Source organism: Orcinus orca, chromosome 2 (assembly GCF_937001465.1).
Source record: "Orcinus orca chromosome 2, mOrcOrc1.1, whole genome shotgun sequence".
Lineage (NCBI taxonomy): Eukaryota > Metazoa > Chordata > Mammalia > Artiodactyla > Delphinidae > Orcinus > Orcinus orca.
In genome coordinates, this window is record NC_064560.1 from 190,017,438 (window position 1) to 190,042,207 (window position 24,770).

The 24,770-nt window shown below is 51.6% G+C and overlaps 2 protein-coding genes across 5 annotated transcripts in view; both read left to right on the plus strand.

Moving 5' to 3' along the window:
• Positions 1–24,770, plus strand: part of SLC24A4 (solute carrier family 24 member 4) — a 640,065-nt gene that overhangs the window by 216,610 nt on the left and 398,685 nt on the right. The gene's annotated exons all lie outside the window — the stretch shown is intronic.
• The window catches only part of RIN3 (Ras and Rab interactor 3), a 118,376-nt gene that overhangs the window by 30,048 nt on the left and 63,558 nt on the right, over positions 1–24,770 (plus strand). For all 4 annotated transcript variants that reach the window (XM_049706580.1, XM_049706579.1, XM_033419114.2 and 1 more), the window contains exons 2-3: positions 5,874–6,081; positions 22,424–22,541. In XM_049706580.1, the coding sequence (XP_049562537.1) occupies positions 5,874–6,081; positions 22,424–22,541 (326 nt within the window). The remainder of the gene's footprint in view (positions 1–5,873; positions 6,082–22,423; positions 22,542–24,770) is intronic.

Below are 24,770 nucleotides of genomic sequence, written 5' to 3' on the forward strand. Positions count from 1 at the left end.
CCTTATCCCGTGTGCGTCCTGGGAGTGGGGCTGCTGGGGCCTGGGCTACAGCACCTCCGTCTCTTTTAGATTTTGGAAATCATTTTCAGAGCAGGTGCAACTGTCTTCATTCTCATGGAGTGCTGTACCCCGTTGGTGCTCTAGTGCCATTTAGGGGCTGAGCAATGGGCTCTCGCCTATCTTAGGCCATTTCTCATGTTGCTGGTGTTCGTAAGAGAAACAGGGCATGACCATGTGCGTGGTTACTCCAGGTAGAATAATGACCTATTTGAGGTGTTCTCATGTATCAGACGATGCTTGATGCATGTTACATGTGGCAGGTATTACCAGCTCCATTACACAGATGAGAAAACTGAGGCCCGTAGAGGTTAAATACCTTGTCCTAGGTCCCACGGCCAGATATGGCAGGGATTGGGACTGAGGCTGTGTGAGTCCTAGTTCCTCATCTTCAGGCTATGCAGAGTGTGTGAAATGACCACCGCATCTCTGATTGTGAGTTTGTCGTGAGAGGGGTCCACTGAGAGGCTGTTGCCTCTTCCTGCAACATCCCACCTCCCCCCACACCCCTACACGCCTGTCCCTGTCATCTGGTCCCTTCTTCTCTCTACAGAGGGAGTCATTTCATTTAAGAGCAGTCAGCATGGAGGAGAAGGGAGAGGGTGGGGGTGGGGGACAGCAATGAGCGACCATCCTCCCTCACCCTGGGAGTGTCAAGGCACAGCTGGTTCTCCGGGCCTCCAAGGTCAGAGACAGAGAAAACTCCCGTCTGGGGCTTCTGGACGGTCCAGCCTCAGCTCGAGAAGTCGGCGCCATTTCAAAAGGAGGAAGGCTTTGGCCTTCTGGAGGCTCACGGTGGGCACAGGAGCCCCACCGGGCAATTCAGTTACAGCTCTTAGAGGTTTGCTCTTTATCACTCCAGAGATAATCATCAAGCAGGGTGTGCCCTCTCATCTCATTTACGCCCAAGAGAAACCCTCTCCGCTGGTTTTACTTACTCCCCGTTTTACAGAAGAGGAAACCGGAGTCAGCGTGGTTATGTAGGCAGTTAAGCCCCTTAGCGAGTCAGTGCAGAGCTGGGATGACACGCGGGCTCGGGAGGCCCCAAAGCCAACAGGTCTCCACCCTGCATGCATTTTTGTGACAAACAGATGTATTTTCACATATTTATTTAAAATGAGTTTTAATCCTATAAATAATGCATAATTAGCATGCAAATTTGAAACAACTCCCCTGCACTTCTCAGAAATAACTGTCCTTAATGATGTCTCACAGAGCCTTCAGGAAATTATTTTTGTGTATAGTTATATTTCTGTGTGTCAGTGTGTGTTTGTATATATTCCAAATGGGATAAAAAACATTAATGAACGCTCTTTCTTTGCCAGGTACTACAAGGATACATATACATGGGAAATTTTTAAAATTTCTTCAAGAAGTAGAATAGTGTAGAGGTTATAACCACAGACTCTGGATCCAGATTGTCTGGGTTTGAACGCCAGCTCTGCCACTTATAGGCTGTGTGACCTTGGATGAGCTATTTAGTCTCTCTGTGCCTCAGTATCCTCATCTTTATTTTTTTATTTTATTATTATTTTTTTTATTTATTTATTTTATTTATTTTTGGCTGCATTGGGTCTTCGTTGCTGTGCGCGGGCTTTCTCTAGTTGCGGAGAGCGGGGGCTACTCTTCGTTGCAGTGCGTGGGCTTCTCATTGCGGTGGCTTCTCTTGCTGCGGAGCAGGGGCTCTAGAGCGCAGGCTCAGTAGTTGTGGCGCACGGGCTTAGTTGCTCCACGGCATGTGGGATCTTCCCAGACCAGGGCTCGAACCCGCGTCCCCTGCGTTGGCAGGCGGATTCTTAACCAAGAATATGTTCCATGCCTCTCTCCTAGCCTCTGGTGGTGACCATCAATCCTTGGTGTTCACAACTCATAACTCCACTCTCTTCCTCTGCCTTCACATGGCTTTCTTGTATCTCTGTGTCTTTTTTTTTTTTGGCCACGCCACGTGGATTGTGACATCTTAGTTCCCTGACCAGGGATCGAACCCGTGCCCCCTGCAGTGGAAGCGCGGAGCCCTAACCACTGGACCTCCAGGGAATTCCTCTGTCTCTCATTGAATTTAGGGCCCATTCTAAATCCAGAATGATGTCATCTGTAACTTAACTACATCCACAAAGAGCCTTTTTCCGAATGAGGTCACATTCACAGGTGCCAGGTGTTAGGATTTGGGCATATCTCTTTGGGGGATACAGTGCAGCCCACTCCAGTAGGTGTGAGGATGCCTGTGTGCTGTGGGCTACTTATGGATGAAGAGGCACATTGCTGCCCTGATTGGCATTACCAGGGCCCCTCCTACCCTGGCCCTCCGTGTCATTTGTATACTCATGCACCTTGCACAGAGTGATCGGGCCGTCCCATAACATTGATTGCTGGGACCAGGTCTCTTTATCTCAATACAGCCACTTGGCCTTGAAGCTGGCCAAGTCTGTACAAGGGGGCCTCAGTTCTCCTTACAATGAGGCTTCATTGGAACTTTCTGAGCTGCTTCCCTGGAACCCACACAGGCAGCCCGAAGCTGGCGTCCTCATGAGCTGGGAAACGGCGGGGCCTTCTTCCACACAGGCAGCATCCAACCAGGGTGCTGCACCCCGAGCTGACACCACACCACCTGGGTGGCCCCCTCGGGCGGCCTCTCCACCCCAGAGCAGAGCTCTCCTCTCCACCTCACCCAGGTTGCATAGGCCGGTGACCGGATGCGGCACCACGCCAGGTCGCTCCTTCCCTTGGGAGCTAAGGCCAGGATGCTGAGCCCAGGCCTTGTCCCTGTGGCCCAGGGCAAAGGTTTCCCTGGTGTCTGACCACACTGCGTCTGGGTGGGGCAGCACAGACAGCCCGCCCCTTGAATCGGAAGGCTGTTAGGACTGCTGATTAGAGCTAATTGCTCTACTTCCCGTGAGCAAGCAGAAGGAAAACGAGTCATGGAATGGTTTGTCTTTCCGGTGGAATTGCTCTAAAGTTTTTAGGCTCATTATTCTGCGCTAACAGTGCCATTAATTACCCGGGGCCCCCGTGGCTGCCTTCGCAGGGCCCTCAGCTGGATCTTGGCTGGTGAGAGGGAGGGCATGGGAGCTGGGGTGGCCGACCGTGCCAGCAGATGACATAGCCACTGTGGGCTCAGTGATGGTCCCTGGCAGTTAGAGCTGGTGTGGCCAAGCTGTTTAACAACAGTAATCATGGCAGGGAAGCAGCCTGCCCGGGTGCCGGCTCAGGGCGTTCACCTCTCTGCCATCCTGCTCGAGCCCCGCAGTCCAGCCTGGAGCCCCAGCATCAGCACCAGCATTTAATGGTCGCAAGTGGGCACCTAGAGGCCCAAGGTCAGCAGGGACTCAGAGATTAGGAGGCAACTTCCTGGTCCCGTTACCATTCTTTGGCCTGGTCACAGCAGGTGTCCGTGTCACTCTGTCCCTTCAGGGCTCTGCTGCTCCTGTGACCTGGTGCAAGGCCCAAACCTCCCCTAGCCTCAGCTGCTCCTTCTGTAATGTCTAGACCTTGCTGCGGCCTTTGACACTTACAGCTTCCACTCCAAGCCTCAGGTCCTGCCAAGCCACCACTTAGGGGGCCCTGAGCAAGCCCTTGTGACTCCTGCCCTGGCCCACCCAGCGGGAAAGGAGAACACTGGAAGACTTGGGCAGTTCCTGGAAAGCAATATCTCAAGAGCCTTTGGCCTCTTGAGTGGTTTAGTCTGAGAAGCAGACAGATGCAGAAACTGAGACCCTAAGAGGGAACGGACTTACCCATGGACTTAACTAAGCTACCTAAGCCTAGTTAGTGGCAGAGAGAGAGCCAATTGCTGTCACTCCAGCTGCCGTTAGAGTCCTAACTGGCCTCTGGGGGAAGCCCTGGGCCAAGTGAGAAGGTTTTAGGATGATTATAAAGCCTTTTTGGTGCCAGAGGATGTTTTGTGTTTCCAAGGGAGGTTGGAAAAACCTAACAGGCCCCGAATGCTTGTTTCTGGGTAATTCTGGCCTCCACTGTTTTCACTGCTTTCCCAGAGGAGATGCTGGACCGCATTTCAGGGCTTGGGAAGAGGTCACATCAGTATGAGCTGGGCCGCCCTGGCCTTGAGCTCCAAATGAGACCCAGTTCCACAGCCCATGGGGCTTCCAGACCCTTCCAGACCCCTTCCAGACCCAAATGAGACCCAGTTCCACAGCCCATGGGGCTGCCCTGCTGCCCCTTCCAGACCCATGACGCCTGCAGCTGCCTGGGACACTCCTGTCAGCCTGGTGACGTGGCACACTCTTCTGTGTGGACCCAGAGGGGAAATCCGTAGGAACCCACGGCACACACAGCATCCAGGGAGGGAGGGCTCCTCAGAAGGTTTAGAGTGGAGGCGTCAGAGGAGGGAATTTTTAGCACACTGACATTGCCGGATCTCCCATCACCACGTACCTTTCTAGTCTGGTCTCTGCAAAACCCAACACCGCTAGACCTGTTTAATCCCACACTTCCCAGTCTCCCCACCACCCAGAGAACCACCAGGACCCTCGCCCTCCCCTTGAGGAAATGCTCATCCCCTCGTCAGGACTCCTGGCTCCCGCTGCCCTCTGACCTCAGCAAATGATTCCACTTTTCTGTGCCTCTAACAGGGTTCATCCTGGCCTCCTCCCACCCCACCCCCCGGCAGCTCCTTAACAACCAGCTTTATCTCTGGTGCCCATGGGCAACATCGAGGGACATGGAGCAAAGGAGAGGCACCAGCCACATCTTCCTGGCTTTATAACTAGCCCCTTCTGTCTGATTAAGGTTTTCACCCCTGCAGATATCCTGAGATTTCGTTCCTCAGGTAGAAGGCAAACAGACCACACAGCCCACCCGACTCAGGATTTGAGGCACCAAGATGCTGTTCCTCCTTTTCTGGAATCAAAACTCACATGCCAGTGTGTAGGGGGTCGGGTGGAGGGAGCGTGTTGGGAACGGTCTGGGATCTCTTAGACTGGACCTCTACTTTGTCTTGCCATTTCTCAGGCCTGTGATTCTCCTCCTTTCCCCAGGGACCCTGACGTTTTACATCGTCAGCTTGGGGGTCAGGGAGTGTCGACTGGGAGGGGCACAAGAAAGCCTTCTGGAAATGTCTGTATCAGCATATCTAATAGAAATATAATGCAAGCCACATATTTGGTTTTAAATTTTCTAGTAGCCACACCGAAAGTAAAAAGAAATAGGTGAAATTAATTTTAATAATGTTTTACTTATCGCAATATATCTGAAAATTATCCTTTCAATATACAATCAATGTAAAATATTATTAGTGAACTATTTTGTGGTCTTTTTTTTTTTCATACCAAGTCTTTGAGATCCTGTGTGTATTTTATACTTAGAGCATGTCTCAGTTCAGACAACTCACTTAAGATCTGATGTGGCTAGTGGCTATGGTATTGGGTAACACAGCTCTCTCTCTTGATCTGGGTGGTAGTTACACGGGTGTAGACATACGTAAAACTTTGTCTGACTGTATACTAAAGACTAGTGCATTTCACTGTGTATAAATTACACTTCAATTAAAAAGTTTTAAAAACCCTCTTCAGGGCTCTGCTCAAATGCCATTGTTTTCCTGAACCCACCCTGGCTTGGAATTAGCTACTTCCGTTGCACTGTGCTTCTGTTATATTTATTCCAGTCTTGTGCTACAGCTGGTTTTTTCTGTGTATGTCTCACTCGTTTTATTATAAGCGCCTTAAGGCGAAGATCCCGGTTTGTTCATTTTTAATTCCCCAAAGGGCCCCAGGCTACCTAGATGCTGAATAAATAAGCATGGTTGAAGTGAATCGCCGTTTGTTGTAAGGGACGGGCTGGTCATTTGATTCTGTTCTCAGTCCTATTCCAGATGTTGGCAAAGGAGAGGGACAGCAAGAGGAGGAGGAAGATGGCGTGGGGCCTCGTCTGCCAGTCACTCCGAAGAACTGCCTTCCTCTCCGGGGCATCAGCGTCCTGGAGAAGCTCGTCAAGACCTGCCCGGTGTGGCTGTACGTGGGTCTGGGCCGGGCAGAGGCGACCAGGATCCTGCACCGGGAGGCGGCCGGGGTGAGTCGGGGTCTCTCATGGCCGGTAGGTGGGCACGGCTGTCGGGAACTGCGCGGGCTCCCACGGAAGTAGCTGCCCTCTGGACAGCTGCCCATTTGCTCTCTTTTCTTAGGTTTTATCAGCTTTTCGACCAGAACTCAGGAGCAAGGGACTGGTGGGAGGTGTGGTTTCTGCTCTGGGGAGCAGGTGTCCCACTGGGGCTGTACGGCTGGCAGGGGCTCTCTGGGCGTATGGGTGCCCGCGGCAGGACTGACACTTTGAGAACTCAGCCAGGGACTAGAGAGTCTCCGAGCCGGAGGGAACTGAGAAATCATTTTACGCCCCCTTATTTTACATGTGAATATGAGGGGCTGTGTGATGGAATCGAAAGTGTTTTGTTTTGTTTTGTTTTGGAGTCAAGCTCTGTGAGTTGGGAAATGGCTTCAATTTTTTGAGCCTCACTTTTCTCACTTTGAAATGGGGCCATTAATAGTATTTTCCTCCTCGTGGTGTAAGCATTACAGAGGAAGATAGATGCCACGCACCATGCATTTTCTCTTACGTGCTACTTCCTTTAAAATTGTTTTTAATTTGTTTAATTTTAAAAGTGGTACATATAAGTATTTACTGTAAAAAAAATATCAAGCTGGACAGAAGTGATAAAGTAAGAAGTAAAGTGTCTGATAACGGTCTCTGCCACCCACTCTTTCACCTAACCTATTTCCCAGAAGTCTTTTTTTGTTTGGGGCTTTTTTTAAATTGAGGTGAAATTCACATAACACAAAAGTAGCCTTTTTTTTTTTTTTTTTTTTTTTTTTGTGGTATGCGGGCCTCTCACTGTTGTGGCCTCTCCCGCTGCGGAGCACAGGCTCCAGACGCTCAGGCTCAGCGGCCATGACTCACGGGCCCAGCCGCTCCACGGCATGTGGGATCTTCCCGGACCGGGGCACGAACCCGTGTTCCCTGCATCGGCAGGCGGACTCTCAACCACTGCGCCACCAGGGAAGCCCAAAAGTAGCCATTTTTTAAGTGCACAATTTAGTACATTCACAAGGTTGTGCAAGCACCACCTCTATCTAGTTCCAAAACATTTCATCACCCCAAGATAAAACCCCGTATCCATTAAGCAGTCACTCCCATTCCTTCTTCTCCTGGCCCCTGGTAGCCACCGGTCTGCTTCCAGAAGTCATTTCTGCTGGGCGTGTGTGGCGTATCTGTCCATTCATCTTCCGTGCAGACACCCACATCTGTAACAGCTAGCATTGACCAAGCACTTTACTGTGTTCTGGGCACTGTCACGTGTATAAGCACAGTTTATCCTCACAGCAGCCCTCTGAGGTAGGTAATACTAATATACCCATTTCACAGAGGAAGTAACTGAGATACGAAGCAGTTAAGTGACCTCCCCCAGGGGACACAGCGATCGAGTGCCTGAGCTGCCTTTTGAACCCAGGCAGTCGGGGAGCTCCTGTGCTGTATCGTACACACAGGTTGTTTTTGACCGAGATGGAATTGCATCTTATAGCCATTTATTGCCGTTCTTACCCTCAATGTGGTATGTATCGCTACACTGTGTCCGGGGAATAGTCCAAGCTCCTAAACACAGGGGGCTCAGGTAGTTAGCAGACTAATTCATCCTGGACTAGATAAAATCCATCAAGTCAGCAGTTGTACCTGAACTTTGGAATTACTGGAACTCATGGGGCCTCCAGCAAAGGACCACGAAGTCCCACAGAGGCTCCTGCCATAGTGAGTGGGGACCGTAGAGTCCTAAAGACACAGCTGAATCCCTCCAGGGCCAGGGGAGGCCTCCCCTGGAGCATGGCCCCAGCTGGGGAGAGGGTTGCGGTGAGGGGTGGGGGGGGAGGCAGGGAGACCGCATCCTCAAGGAAACAAGATCTGTTGTTTCATTCCTCCCCACCTAAAGGCTTTCAGTTTCGACCTGCCTGAGGCTTTAGAGCAGATTATGAAACTGCATAGAAAATAAAATCAGGGATTCATCCCAGCAGGTGTTCCGGTCGGTATTCCCAGGCTGCAGCCCCAGCTGGTCGTCCACTCTCCTATTAGGATCTGAGGGGATTAGCGTCCCACCCTTCTTGGGAGGATGCAGCTGAGAAACAGGCCCAAGTGCAAGGTTGTGGTGTGACGAATGGCCATTTTCTGGACCTTACTTGGTCATCAGGAGAGGTGTGTCCAGGCATGCGTGTAGATGGGGGTGGACCAGACAGCGAGGACCGTCCCGGGAGACGGCAAGTGGGTCTCCAAGGTGAGCTGCACTGCGTGTAAGTCATGCCCACTTTGTCCAAAGGTTCGATACTCTCTTCAAAAAGTTTACGACAAGCCCAACTCAAAACAACAGTAGTGGTTCTGTGTGGAGATTGCTTATTAATGGCAGGCCCTGTACCAAGTGTTGTATGAACGTCACCTCATTGAATCCTCGCCATAATCCTGTGAGGTGGACTCTGCCATTATCCTCATTTTACTGATAATGAAACTGTGGCTATGCAGAGTGCCCTTGGGGTTCCCAGAAGCAGAGGATCTGGGAGGTGACCCCAGGGGACACCAGTGGGGGAAATAAGACAAGGAAGGGAGGGCAGCTAATAAAAGGTATGTGTTGGGCTTCCCTGGTGGCGCAGTGGTTGAGAGTCCGCCTGCCGATGCAGGGGACGCGGGTCCGTGACCCGGTCCGGGAAGATCCCACATGCCGTGGAGCGGCTGGGCCCGTGAGCCATGGCCGCTGAGCCTGCGTGTCCAGAGCCTGTGCTCCGCAACGGGAGAGGCCACAACAGTGAGAGGCCCGCATACCACAAAAAAAAAAAAAAAAGGTATGTGTTGATGCAGGTTACCCCTGGGGGCAGTGGAGCTGGCTTCTGCCTGGGCACTTTGGGAGCCAGGGTATAGAAACACATCTCAAGGTCATTCTGCCCAGAGGGCTGAGGGAGCTGATATTATCCACTGACTGCTGATAGCCATTGGTTCCAGGCAGTGGGGGATGAGGATTCATGTTCCAGCACCACCTCTCTGCTCTCAGTATGAGAAGATCTGACTCTGGCCAGAAACAGCCGGTGAGCAAAGTGATGCCAAGCTGGCTGTTGGAAGCAGGACTGGGGTCCACTAAAAAGAGTGGGCAGGGCCCCAGCAGCCTCTACCACTGGGAGTGAAGTCACCTGCCCAGGGTCACATGGCTAGTGAGTTACAGGGCTGAGATTTGATCCCAGTCTCGGCTAAGCCAAAGCACACCCCTCCCAAGGGTGAAGGTTAGTAGCCGGAAAGAAAAAGAAGTAATGTTTTGAGGTCAGTCAATACCAGATGGGTTTGGGTATAAGACACGTTTATAAAGATGGATAAAATCTGATCTTACCACTGTCCTCTCAGAGGGTCTAGTGGGGGCTTCATGCACGGATATGAATGGGAAGGCATGGGGAGGGGATGTCTCAGTGCTGGGTAAAAGGCAGGACAGCGAGTGACCTAGAGGAGGCGGGGAGCCTGTCCAGGTGGGCTGATCTGGGCAGACTTCCTGGAGGAGACAGATGCCGAGCTGGGCCATGCAGGATGGACGGGCAGGATTGGGATGGGGGAGCTGAGTGGGTGGATGGGTGGTGGAACAGCACAGGCTGAGCCCCAGAAGTGGGCATGAGCTGGGCTGGGGCACACAGGGAGGGAAGAGGGCATGACCGCAGGGATTGGAGCCAACTGGAGTCGCTGGAGGGCAGCACCAAGATGCATTCATTGCCTTGCAATGCCAGCGTCTGGCTCAGGCTTGCGTGCAGAGTATGTCTGGCTTTGGGTGTTCGTTAGAACAAGTGAATGAAGGATGGCAGGGAGAATGGGGCTGGTTCTGGGGAGCTGGCAAAGCCGGGCCAGTTGCTCAGGGCCTGCCTGCAGTGAGGGACGAAGGTCACGTGGCTGTGTTTACTTTCTAGGTGAGCACACATCACACAAGGCTTTAAGCCTTCATCCCAGGCTCCGTGGCTACAAGAGGCCCAGACACCTCTTCACCCCAAGTAGGTGGAGGTACCCAGGTCGCTATTTTATAACTCAGGGGCTGAGTATAGAAAACAGAAAGCTTCAGGCTGGGTCCTGAAGTGACACCCTTGTCCAGAGCCTTGAGTCTAATCCCAGGAGTGAGACCACAGGCTACTGTTAAGACCGAAGGTGATGGGCTAAAAGAGGTCAGCCGGGCCCTTCCTGCTACTGCCCCCTTACTCTCCCTCTGAGACCACAGGGACTGGGTCAGCCCCGAGGACAACAAAATTGGAGGAGATGCACCTTCTGTTCAATTCTCTGCCCTCACACCCCACTCCTCCCCGTGAGCTTCTGTATTTTCAAGCAGAAAGCAAAGCCCTAAAGCTCACACTCTGATAAAAGACTGGCCAACTTTTACCCAAAGTTGTTCTTTGCATGATCTTATTGATCCTCACAGCGACTTCTGTCTGGTTGGTGTTATTAGTGTCCCCATTTCCAGATAAGGAAATGAAGGCACAGAGAAGTTAAGTCACTTGCCTGAAGTCACACAGCTAGTAAGAGCAGAGTCTGCATAGTATGATCTTCAGGAGATGCTGGGAAGGCCCTTTGCTGCATAATATCACTCTCATGGAACTGTCTGAAATTCCACCAGTGCAATGACTTCATCGTTTTTAAGATATAGACACTGGGTAGCCCCCAGGCTGTGAGAGTTCGGAGGGTCCTCAGAGATAACCTGGACCCACCCCTCATGGCACCAGTGAGAGACAGTGCTTCATCATGTCTGGGGCCAGTGGTCAGGAGACTGGAGATCCAGCCCCTTTGTCCCAAATATCTGTATGACCTTGACCATGTCCCACCCCCTCTACTACTCCCCATCTCCTGCAGCCTGCTTCTCTGATAAGGTTCTGGGAACATATTGGCCCATTTCTGATTCGCGTGTATCCAGAGCAAGACAATCAAAAGCCATCTTTATTCATCCTGCACCCAAATGCTGGGGTGTTTATTATTTTAGTTTTATTTTAGAAGTTTTTGATTTATAGAAAAGTTGCAAGGACAGCACAGAGAGTTCCCTTATGTACTTCTCACCCAATTTCTCCCACTGTTAACATCTAACATGAGTATGGTACATTTGTCACAATTAATGAACCAGTATTGATACATTAGTATTCACTAACGCCCATACTTTATTCAGATTTCCTTAGCTTTTACCTAATGTCTTTTTCTGTTCCGGGATCCCATCCAGGGCACCACATCACATACAGTCATAGGTCTCCTTAGGCTCCTCTTGGCTGCAAGTTTCTCAAACTTTCTTTGTTTCTGACGACCTTGATGGTTTTGAGGAGTACTGGTCAGGTGTTTTGTAGAATGTCCCTCACCTGGGATTTGTCAGATGGTTAGACTGGGGGTATGAGTTTTGGGGAGGAAGATCCCACAGGCAAAGCCCCATTCTCATCACATCATGACAGAGGTTCCTACTGTCAACATGACGTCACTGTTGATGTTGACCTTGATCAGCTGTCAGTTTCCGCTGTAAAGTTACTCCTTCTCCTCCCCCTTTCATACACTTCGCTTTGGAAGGAAGTCACTCTGCACAGCCCACACTCAGGGAGGGGGGATTTATGCTCCACCTACTTGAGGGCAGAGCGTCTACATAAACTACTTGAAATTCTTACGCACAAGAGATTTGTCTCTTCTCCCCCATTTATTTATTTATTCGACCACTTACTAATATCGATGTAGACTCATAGGTACTTATTTTATGCTTTGAGTTATAATCCAATACTACCATAATTATTTTATTGCTCAAATTGTTCCAAATTTGGCCACCGGGAGCTCTTTCAGTTGGCTCCTGTGTCCCTTTGACATAACCCCATCGTTGTGCGTGTGTTTTGATTATTTGTTTGTTCAGAGCACTTCCTTTCTTTCTTACACTAAAAGATGCTCCACATTGTCTTGTATATTTCTTGCCTCAGTCCTAGGATCGGCCATTTCTCCAAGGAACCCTTGTTCCTTTTATTGGAGAATAATGTTAGAAACCAAGATCTGGCGCTATGTGTGTTCATTGCTACTGAAGTGTCATTGCTTCTAGGCCAAGAGGTGGTCTTTTAGTGAAAGAAACCTCTTGTAAGATTGCTTTTTGTAGTGAGGGGTTAGCTCAAGTGTTGCAAGGCTTCCCTGGTGGCGCAGTGGTTGAGGGTCCGCCTGCCGATGCAGGGGACACGGCTTCGTACCCCGGTCCGGGAAGATCCCACAGATCCCACATGCCACGGAGCGGCTGGGCCCGTGAGCCATGGCCACTGAGCCTGCGCGTCCGGAGCCTGTGCTCCGCAACAGGAGAGGCCACAACAGTGAGAGGCCCGCGTATCGCAAAAAAAAAAAGAGTTGCAGTAGCCTGAGTTGCAATATGGACCAGCCCACGTTCAAGGCATCTTCCCCTGCTGTGAGACCAAGGAATACCAGTTATGTCCAATATAGTTTGGCGAAAGCACCGGTGAAACCCCTTTCCTGCCCCTTCGGGATGCCAGGGCCAGGGAAGAAGGCATAGTCAGCAGGTCTCCTGTGTGCCAAGCACCGTCTCTCATCTTTCCACCAGCCCTGCAGAACAGGGGGCAGGCTCTCTATTTTATAAGTGAGGAAACCCACCTCTGACAGTCATATGGCCACTAAGTGATAGAGGGTGATTTGAACCCACCAACTGACTGCTTTCAAAGACTTTTTTTTTTTAAAAAAAACCACAGTGTGTCAGCCTCATCCCCAGAAATGCGGGTTTCTTTGGCTTAGAGCGGGGCTCAGCCACCAGGGCGATTCTGATAGGCAGCCAGGATGAGAAACGCTGCTCCATGCCAGGCTACAGCCTCGTTATCAGTAATGGGAAAGGTGGGCCACGCGTGTCCAGAGGGGGCTTCGGCCACTGGACCCCTGACCTCCACAGGCACTTGTGGTGCCTCGGAAGAACCAGCCACTTCTGTTCCAGCCCTAAAGAGCGTGATTGGAAAATTTCCCCAAGCGACTGGAAAATAGTCCTAAAATAACAAGAGTAGCAAAGCAGACACAGCTCTGGATTGTCCGGGCCAAGAAGGAACAGCAAAAACAAAACCATTTAGAGTGTATTTAGCTTTGGGTTTTTATGTAATTATTTGAAGAGGAGGAGGGGAATGCAGTGGCTGCATAATTCTCTCCCTAAGCATATTTCTGTCCCAGCTGTTACTGAAATCAGTTGGTCTTTCCAAACCCCCTCTGGCTGAAGGTGGATACGGAAGGGCTCCAACCCAGCCAGGGGCTCGAACCTCCTGGATTGCATTAATTTACCTGTGAAACTAACCCTCATGTAAGCCTCTTGGGGGTTTGGGAAAGACCCCAGGACACTGATGCTGGGAGAGAATCTTCTAGAAGGAAGGAGTCCTGGACCCTTTAGTCCCCCTACTTCGCTAGCCTGGAAAAGCCAGCTCAGAGAGGGGAAGTGACTTGCCGAAGGGCACAGCAAGCCAGGGTCCGCACCAAGAGGGACGCTGTGTCTTGCCTCACAGCCCAGGGACCTGACCTTGAACCCACTGTTGTTTCAGGGGGCGGTGGTAGGGGAATCCTAGCTCTTCAAAGAAAACTGGACCCTCAGAGTGGGGATGTCGCCCGTCAGTTTGTACAATTGGGGAAAGAGGATTCTTCTGCTTTTGGTGAGTTCCTAATCCAGTATGTTGGGGAAGCTGACAAAAGGGGAAAAAAATAAAGAGGGAACAGAAGGAATGGGTGACTCAGATGTCAGCTCAACAAGGCACCAGACGACGCTTGTTCCCACAGAGGAGAGACATTGAGTGAGGACACTGGGGCACAGCAAGCTTTGTGGGTGGCCCGGTTAATCAGGGAAGGCTTTCGGGAGCAGTGGCTCAGGGAGGGTCCCAGTGTGAGCTGGGAGCAGTAGTGTGAGCTGCTCCATTCCTAATAACCCCAGGCAGCCCACAGGCAAGGGTCCTGGAGGTGGACAGAGAAGGTTCCGGTGCCTGGACTTGCCACCTCACTTTCCCTCACTGCTCACCTTGAGCTCATCCTTTCACTCGGGGCTGAGACCTGAAGTCTGGAGCTGCTAGTGAGGGTGCCTTTCCGTCTCCAGGGTGCCTGGTGCCCCACCATGTTGCCTTTCTGAATCATAGAGCCATCCATGAGCAGGAGGATGGAAACGCTTCCTCCGTACAGCAGGGGGCTCTGAGGCAGGTAGAGACACCATATACTGGGTGCTTATTATATAGCAGGCACTCTACCGAAGTCATGTGGGCAGTTCTTTCATTAATCCTTTGAGGCACTGGGCCTATGGTAGCTTCAGCCATAAGGCTACTGTTGTTTATCTAATGAGAAATATGGAGGTTTGGGGTCTAGGGCTGGTTTAGCAGTTCAGTGATGTCTTCAAGACCCAGGTCCTTTCCACCTTTCTGTTCCTCCATCTTCAAGGTTAGCTTTTGTCCTCTGTTTGTCACCTCATGGTTACAGAATAGCAGCTGCAGCTCCAGCCATCTCACCCATTTAAAAGCAGGAGGTCATGGGCAAAAGGCTTTCTTCTCTTAGGCTCAGCCTTTTTGTCAGGGAACAGATGTTTTTCCAGATACTTTATTGGCTACCCCTGACTGTGAGGGAGGCTGGGGAAGGGGGTGAGTGGCAGAGGGGAACAGAATAGCCATGATTGGCTTTGACCAAACAGGATTCATCTCCTGAGGCAGAATGCACTGCTCCCAGGCCAGAATTGTGGTCAGTTAGCAAGGAGAGGGAGGGGAACTGGTTCTCAGGGGGGCTGACTCTTAGCGACCATCGCAGGCAGGAACTATCGTGATGCCATTTTGCAGAGGAAGAAGTAGCCCCAGAGCAGGCACACAGCTCAAGAGTAGCCGACTAAGGACTGGCCTCTGAGAGTCTGGCTCCAGAGATCGTGGGCTAAAGTCTTCCACAGAAGGGCCCAAGGCCCGATGCTCTGGACCTTCCCCTTTCCCTCCCTCTTTGCCAGTCCTCTTCCTACACTGTATTCTCATCTGTACAAGGGGTAAAATATTCTAACACCAGGGAGGGAGTTGCTGCGAGGTATCTAAAACCTCTAACCAGGTGCCTGGCATAAAACACATGCTCAGTTGGTGGGTTGGCTGGGTTGGAGGACATGTACTATAATGGTCACAACCCTGATCTGAAGGTCACTGGCCTTGCATTCTTGTCCTGGCTCTGCCACGAACAAATAATGTGACCTCAGGATGTCTTTTTGCATTTCTGGGTCTTGGTTTCTTTGGCTATAGAGTGAGGAGCTGGACATACCCGTGGCTTTCAAACTTCCCCACCAAGCTCTGGGGACCCCTCAACAGCACCTCATAGGAGGAAGAGAGGAGCGGGGTACCCAAAGGATGAGGTCCCACCTCCAGCTGTAGCATTGCCTACTGTGGCATAACGAACCACTCCAAAATCCAGTGGCTTAAAATAGCCACTATTCAACTTTCTCAGGATTCTGTGGGTCAGCAGTTTGGGCTGGGTTCTGCTGAGTGGTTCTTCTGCTGGTCTCTCCTGGGGTCAGTCAGGCAGCTGCAGTCATCTGGCCAGCTGGCCAGAGATGGCCTTGCTCCCCTGTCTGGCGGTTAGTACCAGCTGTGGGCTGGGCCTCACGACTCCAGCGGGCTCACTCAGCCTTCTTCACATGACAGCTGTGGTCCAACAGGGTGAGCATGGAAGCAGACGTGCCTCTTAAGGCCTAGGCTTAGCCCTCCACAGCGTCACTTCTGCTACATTCTTTTTTTTTAAAAAAATATTTATTTATTTATTTGGTTGCACTGGGTCTGTTAGTTGGGGCAGATGGGCTCCTTAGTTGCAGCTCGAGGGCTCCTTAGTTGTGGCTCGAGGGCTCCTTAGCTGCGGCTCACCAACTCCTTAGTTGCGGTATGTGGGCTCCTTAGTTGTAGCATGTGAACTCTTAGTTGAAGCATGCATGTGGGATCTAGTTCCCTGACCAGGGCTCGAACCCAGGCCCCTTGCATCGGGAGCACGGAGCCTTAACCACTGCGCCACCAGCGAAGTCCCCGATACATTCTTTTGGTTAAAGCACATCCTAAGGCCACCCTTCCAGGTGCAGGGAAATAGACCCCACCTCTCGACGGGAGGAGCTGCAAAGAATTTGTGGCCATTTTAATCTACCGCATAGGTGAGTGATCTTTGAGTCCGTTTTCCTGTCTCTTTGTTTGGAAAAAAGATACATAATGATAATCGTATTAATAGTTATCATTTATTTGTCAAACAAGATTATGCAGATAAAAATCTTAGCATCTGGTTTAGTGCTCAGTAAACGGTAGCAGTCTATAATAATAATAAGTGTCAAGTGCATGCTCTATGCCAGGCATTTATATATATGACCAGCAATTCTCATAGCAGCCCTGAGAGGTGGAGATGATTATTCTCAGGCTCAGACGAGGAAATCGAGACCAGAGGAGTAAAAGTAACTTGCTTACAGACCCACAGCTGGTAAGGAGCAGAGCTGAGATTTGAGTCCCCCTGCAGCTCTAAAAAGTGGGCTGCAGGGGGTAGAAAGAGAAGTAAGAGGGGCTTGGAGAATTTGCACATGGACCCCCTCAAGGGTGCTGGAGAAGGAGCTCTGGGAGGCACACCCAGCCCGTTAGCCCCCTGGGCGCTCACCTGCAACAACCATCACGGGCAACATCTCCTTAGAGGATAAGCAATGGACACCTGGTGAGGGTAGGGGTGTGATAGGGGCACAGGCAGTTCACTCAGATGCCCTTCTCCTGGCACTGGCTTTGCTGAACTCTGCTGGGTTTAAGCATGGGAGATGCACCTTAATCTAGAACGCTTTGTAGGAGTTACCGGTCTGCATACGTTCTTGCAGTGAGCCGCACAGCAACACTGTTTTTGAGGTGCTGTCTGTGGCTACTTCCTAGAAGGGACCCTGTGACTAGCTGAGGTGCTAAACCTCCCCAAAGGGGAACGCGGAACAGACCATCTTATTCCGAAGGACAGTGGCCAAGGCAGACCACTGACTGGGGTTCTGCCCATAGCAGGCACCTGTCAGTGCTCCCTCCCCGACTGCCATCTGGGCGGGAGAGGTCAGAGGACTCCTCTAGCCTCTGTCCCTGCTCCTCCCCCACTAACTCAGCCCCCCAAACCCCCCACCCAGAACCTTATCTTGGCTTTTCAGATAAGAGCCCCAGGACTTGGCCACGGCAGAAGGAAGTGCTACAGGAGGGTCTGTGGCCGTGCTGAAAGGGTGGGTGTTGGACGCTCAGAACTGGGAACCTGAGCCCAGCCTGGGGACTTTCCACCCCCGTCTGCACCCCTGGCCTGTAGTGAGTAGATAACACAGACTTGATGGCAAGAGATAAGGGAGATGTTCTTGGCGACACCTGGGTCTGCATCTAGCTTCTGCACTTCCTGTTTGCGTGGCCTTGGGTTTACTTAACCTCCCTGTGCCCTGAGTCTTCATCCATCGGAAGGAATGGTAGTAGTGCCTGCTTCCTGGGGCCGTGGGGAGAGCTGGTGATGCCGAGCGTGAGGTACTTGGCCCGGAGCGCAGACATCAGCGGCTCTTTTCAGCTGCTGGCTCCTTACCCTCCGCTGAGTCACACCCTCAAGGAAATCCCTTCTGAGTTTTTTTCACAGCAAACACGTGTGGTAGACTGATCCCCCGTGCTAGACGGAGCCCGAGACTGGAGACTGAGGAGTATCAACCAGCCGTGGGGAAGGAGGGTGGAAGCAGGTGGAGAATTAATCCTCAGTGAGCATCGGTGGAGACACGTGTATCCCACTGGGTGCTTTCCTATGCAGCGTCTCATTTACCCTTCCAACACGGAGGCGTGGGGCTTTGGTTTCATTTCTTGTTTCTGCTGGGTGGTCGTGGGTGTTATCCCCACTTACAGCTCAGAACACTGAGGCTCGGAGGGGCCACAGAGCTCACGGCTGGCTGCTCTGGGCCCTCTGGGAGCCCAAGAAGAAAGGCAGATTGTGAGAGACTGTGACTCTCCCCGCAGCTGGAGGAGTTCCTGTCCGAGAGCTCTCATCTCCTTTCTTTCTGTCTGTGGAACGGGAGGGTGGAGAACGGGGTCCATGTCTCAGCGGAGTGACTAAGTCCAGAAATAGTTCCGTGCTGGGTGTGAAAGAGCCAGTTAGACCGCAAGGCGGCATTGCTGGAGGCCCCAGTTGAGGCCGGCGACCATGATTTGTCATTGCAGTCGCCCTAGAGAGAGATCAGTGGGGGTCAGATAGTCCAGGAAGAAGTTGACCATCAGTGGAGTAGGCAGTCTGTGTTGTCCTGCGGCCCCGGCCGTCCACTCGTCTCTCACTCGATCTCTCTGACAAAAAGTCCATCCTTAGGATAGGTATCCTTACTGTCTTGTTTTATTCTCTTGTATTTTCTTTTGGAAAGAGAAATGGTTGGTGGCATCTGCCTTAATGGGTCATGACCCACAGTTTGAAAAACACTGCTTTCCTTCCTGTGCCATTCCTGACGCTCAGGGTGGCGAGGGGCCACTCTGCTACGTGCATGTGCTTCTGAACCAGTGACCTGGCTCGTGTCCCTCACACATGTGCCCTACAAGGATAGAAACCCCCAGTTTGTTTTCAGTTGAGGGGAGCGCCAGCCTCAGCTCCTTCCCGGTCAGGGTCAAGGATCCAGCGTTGCTGTCTGCCTTCCCAGGGACACCACCGGCTCCCGCTCGGGCCTCGCTCCCTGTGCCCAGCTCCCCAGAGTTCCAGCAGGGGGGACCCCGGCAGCAGCCGAGAGTTCCCTTATTCCACACTCACTCCCACATATGTTCACTCACACACGTTCACACACTTGCACACACTCACTATGCTCTGGGCGACAGTTCTCTGATACCAGTTGGATGTCCTACAATTCAGTTCAATTCTGACATGACTACCCGAAGCGAACACAGACCCCATAAGTTAAAGGGAAGGTCCCCAAAAGACTGCTCTCACTGCAGATGCCAGACACTCGTGGGGTCCCTAGGCTCCCTACACTTCTGTCTGACTTGGTCACAAACGTGCCCCCTCTTTAGGTTTGATAATCTGCTAGGAAGACCCGGAAAACTCTCTGAAAGCACTATGCTTATGGTGACAGTTTGAATATAAAGGATACAACTCAAGATCAGCTGAATGTGAGACACGGGGGTGAGGTCTGGGCTGGGGAGGGGGACACGGAGCCCCAATACCCTCTCCCGATGGAAACCGGGCACGCACCCTCCCCACGTGTCAGTGTGTTCACCAGCCAGGAGATTAAATCATTGCCCGGTGCTTGAACTCAGTCTGCAGTCCCTCTCCCCTTTCCAGAGGTCAGGGTGGGGATTCGGGTTCCAGCCCTCTAGAATTATGCGACTGGCTTTCGGGGGCAGCCCCTCCTTTAAGGTCCCACTTGAGCCGACTGTTAGCATAAACTCAGGTATGGCCCAAAGGGGCTCTTTATGAATTACTAAAGACCCCCATCACTCAGGAAAATCCAAGGGTTTTAGAAACTCTGTGCCAGGAGCCAGAGACAAAGGCCAGCTGTATTTTTTATAGCACCCATAGGCTTACTCTCACACACACACACACACACACACACACACACTCATTCTCTCTCTCTCTCTCTCTCTCTCTCTCTCTCACACACACACACACACACACACACTCCCTCACACATGCTGGGTCCCATGGACCTGATGGGTAGGCGGCAGCTCGGCCTTGGATCTCTGAAGAGGAACCAAAGTGACCCCTTTTCTTGGAAAGACGCATTCCTGGGGGCAGTCCAGGTCCAGGTGGACGCATCAGCTCACAGCAGGCGAGGCTGTGCCGGGACTGCAGAGACGCGTCTAGAGGAGAGCTGGCCTCCCGCTGGGTCCCCTAGGAGGGCCGTCCTTCCAGGTGGGGCACCAGCACGCCCGCCCAGCTCGTATTTCTGCCCCAGAAGCCTCTCTCCCGCCTTCCTCTATCCGCTGGGCTCTCAGGCTCTCTCCACCCGCCCTGCACGAGGAGAGGGGCTGGCAAACTCATTTCTGACCGCGGTTCAATGACTGATGGGTGCCTTGTGTCCCTGCTCGCTCCCAAGAGGCACTCTCACGGAGAGCAGACACTTCAGCCAAGGGACTGCCCTCTGGGGGCCGGGCGCAGGGCAGCCGAGGGCTCAGGATCTAGATCCGAAGGGCCTGAGCTCAGGTCCCAGCTCTGTCATCCTGGGCATTACCTGCCTCTCTGTACCTCAGTTTCCTCATCTGTAAGATGGGGATAATAATAGCATCACCCTCTCGTATGAGAATTAAGTAAGATCATGGAATCTAATGAACTGGGGTTAAGGCTTGGGTAGAGGAGGGAAGCGATATGTGTTAGCTGCTACTAGTCAATAATAACAATATTATTATAATGTTTTATTGACAATTATAATGACATTGTAATAACAATTTAAATACTATATAGCAATATCATAATAATAATAGTAATCAATAACAATGGCGGGTAATTTGAGGCATCACCCACGGGGTGGCAGGACAGTGTGCCTTGGTGGGGGAAGGGGAGAAGCACCATCTCTGTGCTTCTCCAGAGCCTGTCAGGCTTGGGGCCACATCCTCTGGAGGCCCAGTGGCCCTGCTCCCCAGTCTTCTCTCAGCATCTTTGGCCAGACTTCCGGTCTTCCAAACTCTAGACCGGGCTCTTGGGGCCTGAGTGGGAACGGCTTAGACCCCTCGTGGGGACGAGGGTGGAGGGGAGGGGGGACACCATGACCAAGTCCTTTCTCAGGAAAGGAAGGAGTGACCCTTCCTGGGGGGAGGACCAGCCCTCTTCCTCTTCCCCAGGGGGAGCTGTGCCCCAGGAGGTTGGGGAGATCCCAGAAGGTGTCTGTCATCACCTGGAAGAAGGGATGAGCCTGGGTGGGGCCAGTGGAGACTAAAAAGAACATTTTAAAACCACACAGTCTATGAAAGGAATCAGGGGTCCCCTCCCCCTGATGGCCACGGGGAGGGCACTGCCCCAGGGCTGCTGTGGGTGTAAGAGTGGAAAACTTCAGAGTCACAGTCCCCTTAACTGAGCAGAACCGTCGTTCAGAACAGGAGAAGTGAAAGTGAGGCGTCTGTAAACGCGCTGGCTCTGGTTTAGACTTCGGGTAGTGCTGGGTTACTAGAGCACAGACAGGTCCCTGGGGCTCAGAAGCATCGTTTTGTTTTTGTTTTTAATTTATTTATTTTTGGCTGTGTTGGGTCTTCGTTGTTGCATGTGGGATTTCTCTAGTTGCGGTGAGCAGGGGCTACTCTTTGTTGCAGTGCGCGGGCTTCTCCTTTCAGTGGCTTCTCGTTGCGGAACACAGGCTCTAGGCGCGTGGGTTTCAGTAGTCGTGGCACGAGGGCTCAGTAGTTGTGGCTCTTGGGCCCTAGAGCGCAGGCTCAGTAGTTGTGGCACACGGGCTTAGTTGCTCTGCGGCATGTGGGATCTTCCTGGCCCAGGGCTCGAACCTGTGTCCCCTGCATTGGCAGGCGGATTCTTAACCACTGCACCACCAGGGAAGTCCCAGAAGCATCGTTTTCGACTAGAGTAAACCCACAGGAGAAGAAAGGGCAAGTCCCTCCCTGGGCAGGATGTATAGAACAGAGAGGGGCTGCATAGCGTGGGGTCTGGAGCATGGACACCAGCGTCCAGGGCTGAATCCCAGCTCTGCCCCTTTCAGCTGTGAGGCCTTGGCCAGGCAAAGCCTCCAGGGTATGTCCTAGGGGCCAAGCCCATATGGGTATTTCCTCAGTTGATCTTCACACCAGCCCGAAGAGCCAGGTCCTGTTAAAGTCAGAGAGCGCCTCAGTTTCTTCATCTGTGAAGTGGGGATAACAGCAAAACTCACGTCACAGGGTTATTGAGAGAATCAAGCAAGTGAATACATGCAAGGTATTCGTAACAGTTCCTGCCACAGCGAAAGCTGTGTATATTAGTTATTAGTTACTTTTGTTTCCATGGGGGAAAAATAGTGTGAATTGACTAATATTTATGATTGTTTCCAGCAGCCTCCCCCAGGGCATACATGCTGGGGTGTGAGTTGAAATTCAGCCCGTCCATTTGAGCTTTTCTAAGCGTGACCCTGGATCACTGCCTGTACCAGATTAAGCTGATTCCAGACCCGCTCCCCTCCCCCAACTAACCAGCATCTCAAGGGACGGACTCAGGAATCTGCACTGATTTAGTTGACCCCCCTCGATGGACAAATGAGAAGTTGAGACTCAAGGAGCCAGGGCACATGGACCACGTGACACATGGCTCTTGGGGCAGAGCCCCTAGTTCTACCTCGAGATGCTAGACTCCCCCACCTTGCCTTTTTGTTTCTGGAACATTCCAGATGACTTCCATCTCACTCTTGTCCTTCTAAATAACCTGCCCCCCAAATCTTTGACTCATGGAGTTCCGCCTTCCTCCACTGCAGACGTTCCTGGTCCGCCGGGACAGCAGCTTGAAGCACTCGGTGCTCTGTGTGCACTTCCCTTCCCCAAACGAGAGCTCATCCGCGGTGCTGGAATACACGATTAAAGAAGAAAGATCAAGTGAGTACCATGTCCCCGTTCTGCCTGCAGCCACACAGCAGCGGCAGATGCTGCACCCTGTAACCACAGACACTCCTCCCAGGCCAGAGGGTCTAAAATTAGAAGAAGGGGGAAAGCTTTCATCCGCTGAAGTTGTTTGGCCGGTTTGTTCTGAACTCGGTTTATCACTCAAAGTCAATGCGAGTTTCCACTCACCCATGTCACAGGTTGATGGCTGTGCTTCCCCGAGGCCTCTATGAAGTCTCCTCTTGTTAGGCCATGGTAGAGAAAGGGAAGAAAACGAGAGGACATGTCTGGGCCCCTGGGTCCTAGTGACAGCTCAGCACACACTCAAACCATGATCTTGGACAAGTCACTGAACCTCTCTGAGCCTCGGTTTGCTCATCTGTCAAATGGATATAATAGTCACTTCCCGTCTGTATCACAGGGCCTTTGTGAGGGTCAAACGGGCAAGCACTTTGAAAGACAAAAATCCTGTGTGCGCCCAGGGCTGCCAGGAGCAGGCTTGAGCCTCCGTGGAAAAATGTTTGGGGACCCCCAAACAAGGGTGGGTTTGTACGCAATTGAAAGGGTTTGGGCTTCCGAAGCCCCTCCTCTCGTGGGCCAAGCCAGGTATTAAGATCCAAAAAGCTTGTTGAAAGAATCTGTAGACTATTCCAAGCACCGGCTTAGATCCTCTTGCAGATTGATCCAGGGATGTCAGAAGCTTTTTACTCTTGGTTAGCAGCAGAGTGACAACATTTAAAGAAGGTAAAATATTTAAGTATTTTATAAATATTATAAGCATATGATAGAAATATATACTTTAATCATATATTTGCATAATTAAATGTTATATAAATATAATAAATATTTTAAAAATATTTTAGGGTGCTTGTTTCTCAAGAGACACTTGTGCCCGACACTGGGAAGATGCAAAGATGAAAAAGACAGAGCTCTGGCTTCAAGGCTCTCCCAGTGTAGTTGGAGGGTGGGGGGCAAGGTGGGTGGGAGAGACACAGACCTCAGCACTTGCTGTGCAGTGTGACAGATGTAACTGCACAGGGACCTCTGGCCGAGGGGCACAGAGGATGCAGACCACGGTGGGAAGGATTCCGGGAGGGTGTCAAAGAGGAAGGAATACAGGCTGGCTCCGGAAGGGTGAGGATATTAGTTCAATTAAATGCTGCTTTTCTGGCTCCAGAGGTAGAGGAGAAAGCAAAAGCAGGGGCAGTTTCCTCTTCTTGCCATACACTGAATGGGTGAAACAGTTCACTCATTTGTGTATTCAACAGTTGATTATTAAGTGTCTGCTCTGTGTCTCAGGAGCTGTTCTACCATTGGGGACACAGCAGGGAACAAAACACAGTCCCTGCCCCTAAACAAGTGTGGAGAGTCATGCTATGGAGAACACATAAGTGGGAAGATTAGCCAGCTGTTGCAATAACAACAAAAAATGTAATGGGTTAAACCCAGAAGGGGCTAGTTTCCCAGTCATGTGCAAGATTCCTGGTCAGTGTGGAAGGCTCATTCAGGGACCCCATCTGGAGCACGGAGCCCCCAGTTTCTTGTGGTTGACTCCATGCCATAGGCTGGAAGGCGAAAGAGGAGGCTTGTGGGCAGGTCTTACCTCAATGCCTGAAAGTAGGTGTGTCACTTGTGCTCACATTCCATTGGCTAGAACTTGCTCACATGGCCACACCCAACTGCAAGGGAGACTGGGAAATGTGGTCCAGACACCTGTCCAGGGAGGCACAGAGGGCCTGAATCTTGGTGAACTGCTTGGAGTCTGCTCTCTGGGTAAGGGGTAAGGAGTGTGTGGGGTTGTTAATTTATACAGCAACCCTTAATGACTCCTGCCTTACAGCATCCAGCGGGGAAGACAATGTAGGGATCTCAGAGAGGAAGGAGAGTGTTACAGTTTCCCCAGACCAAGCATATAGTGCCCTCTGATGACTGCAGAAGGGGTGAGGTTGTTTGGGGCACCTGGGGCGGCACAGACCCCGGGTGTGCTTTTGATCTCCTGGGAGAAGAGACAGCCATCAGCCTGTCTGCTTATGGTCTTGTGCAGTCCTGCTGCTTATTGAGAGTAGCCAGGCTGTCGGGGACTTGGCTGCCCAGACACCAGGTATCTACAATCCTTTAGAAGTCCAGGAGCCAGGTGTGCTCTTGAATTTCAACACTAACATTAGGAAAGTAGCTGAAAGCGGGGAGTTGCATTGTGCTGAGCATGTCAGCATGTGCTCTAGA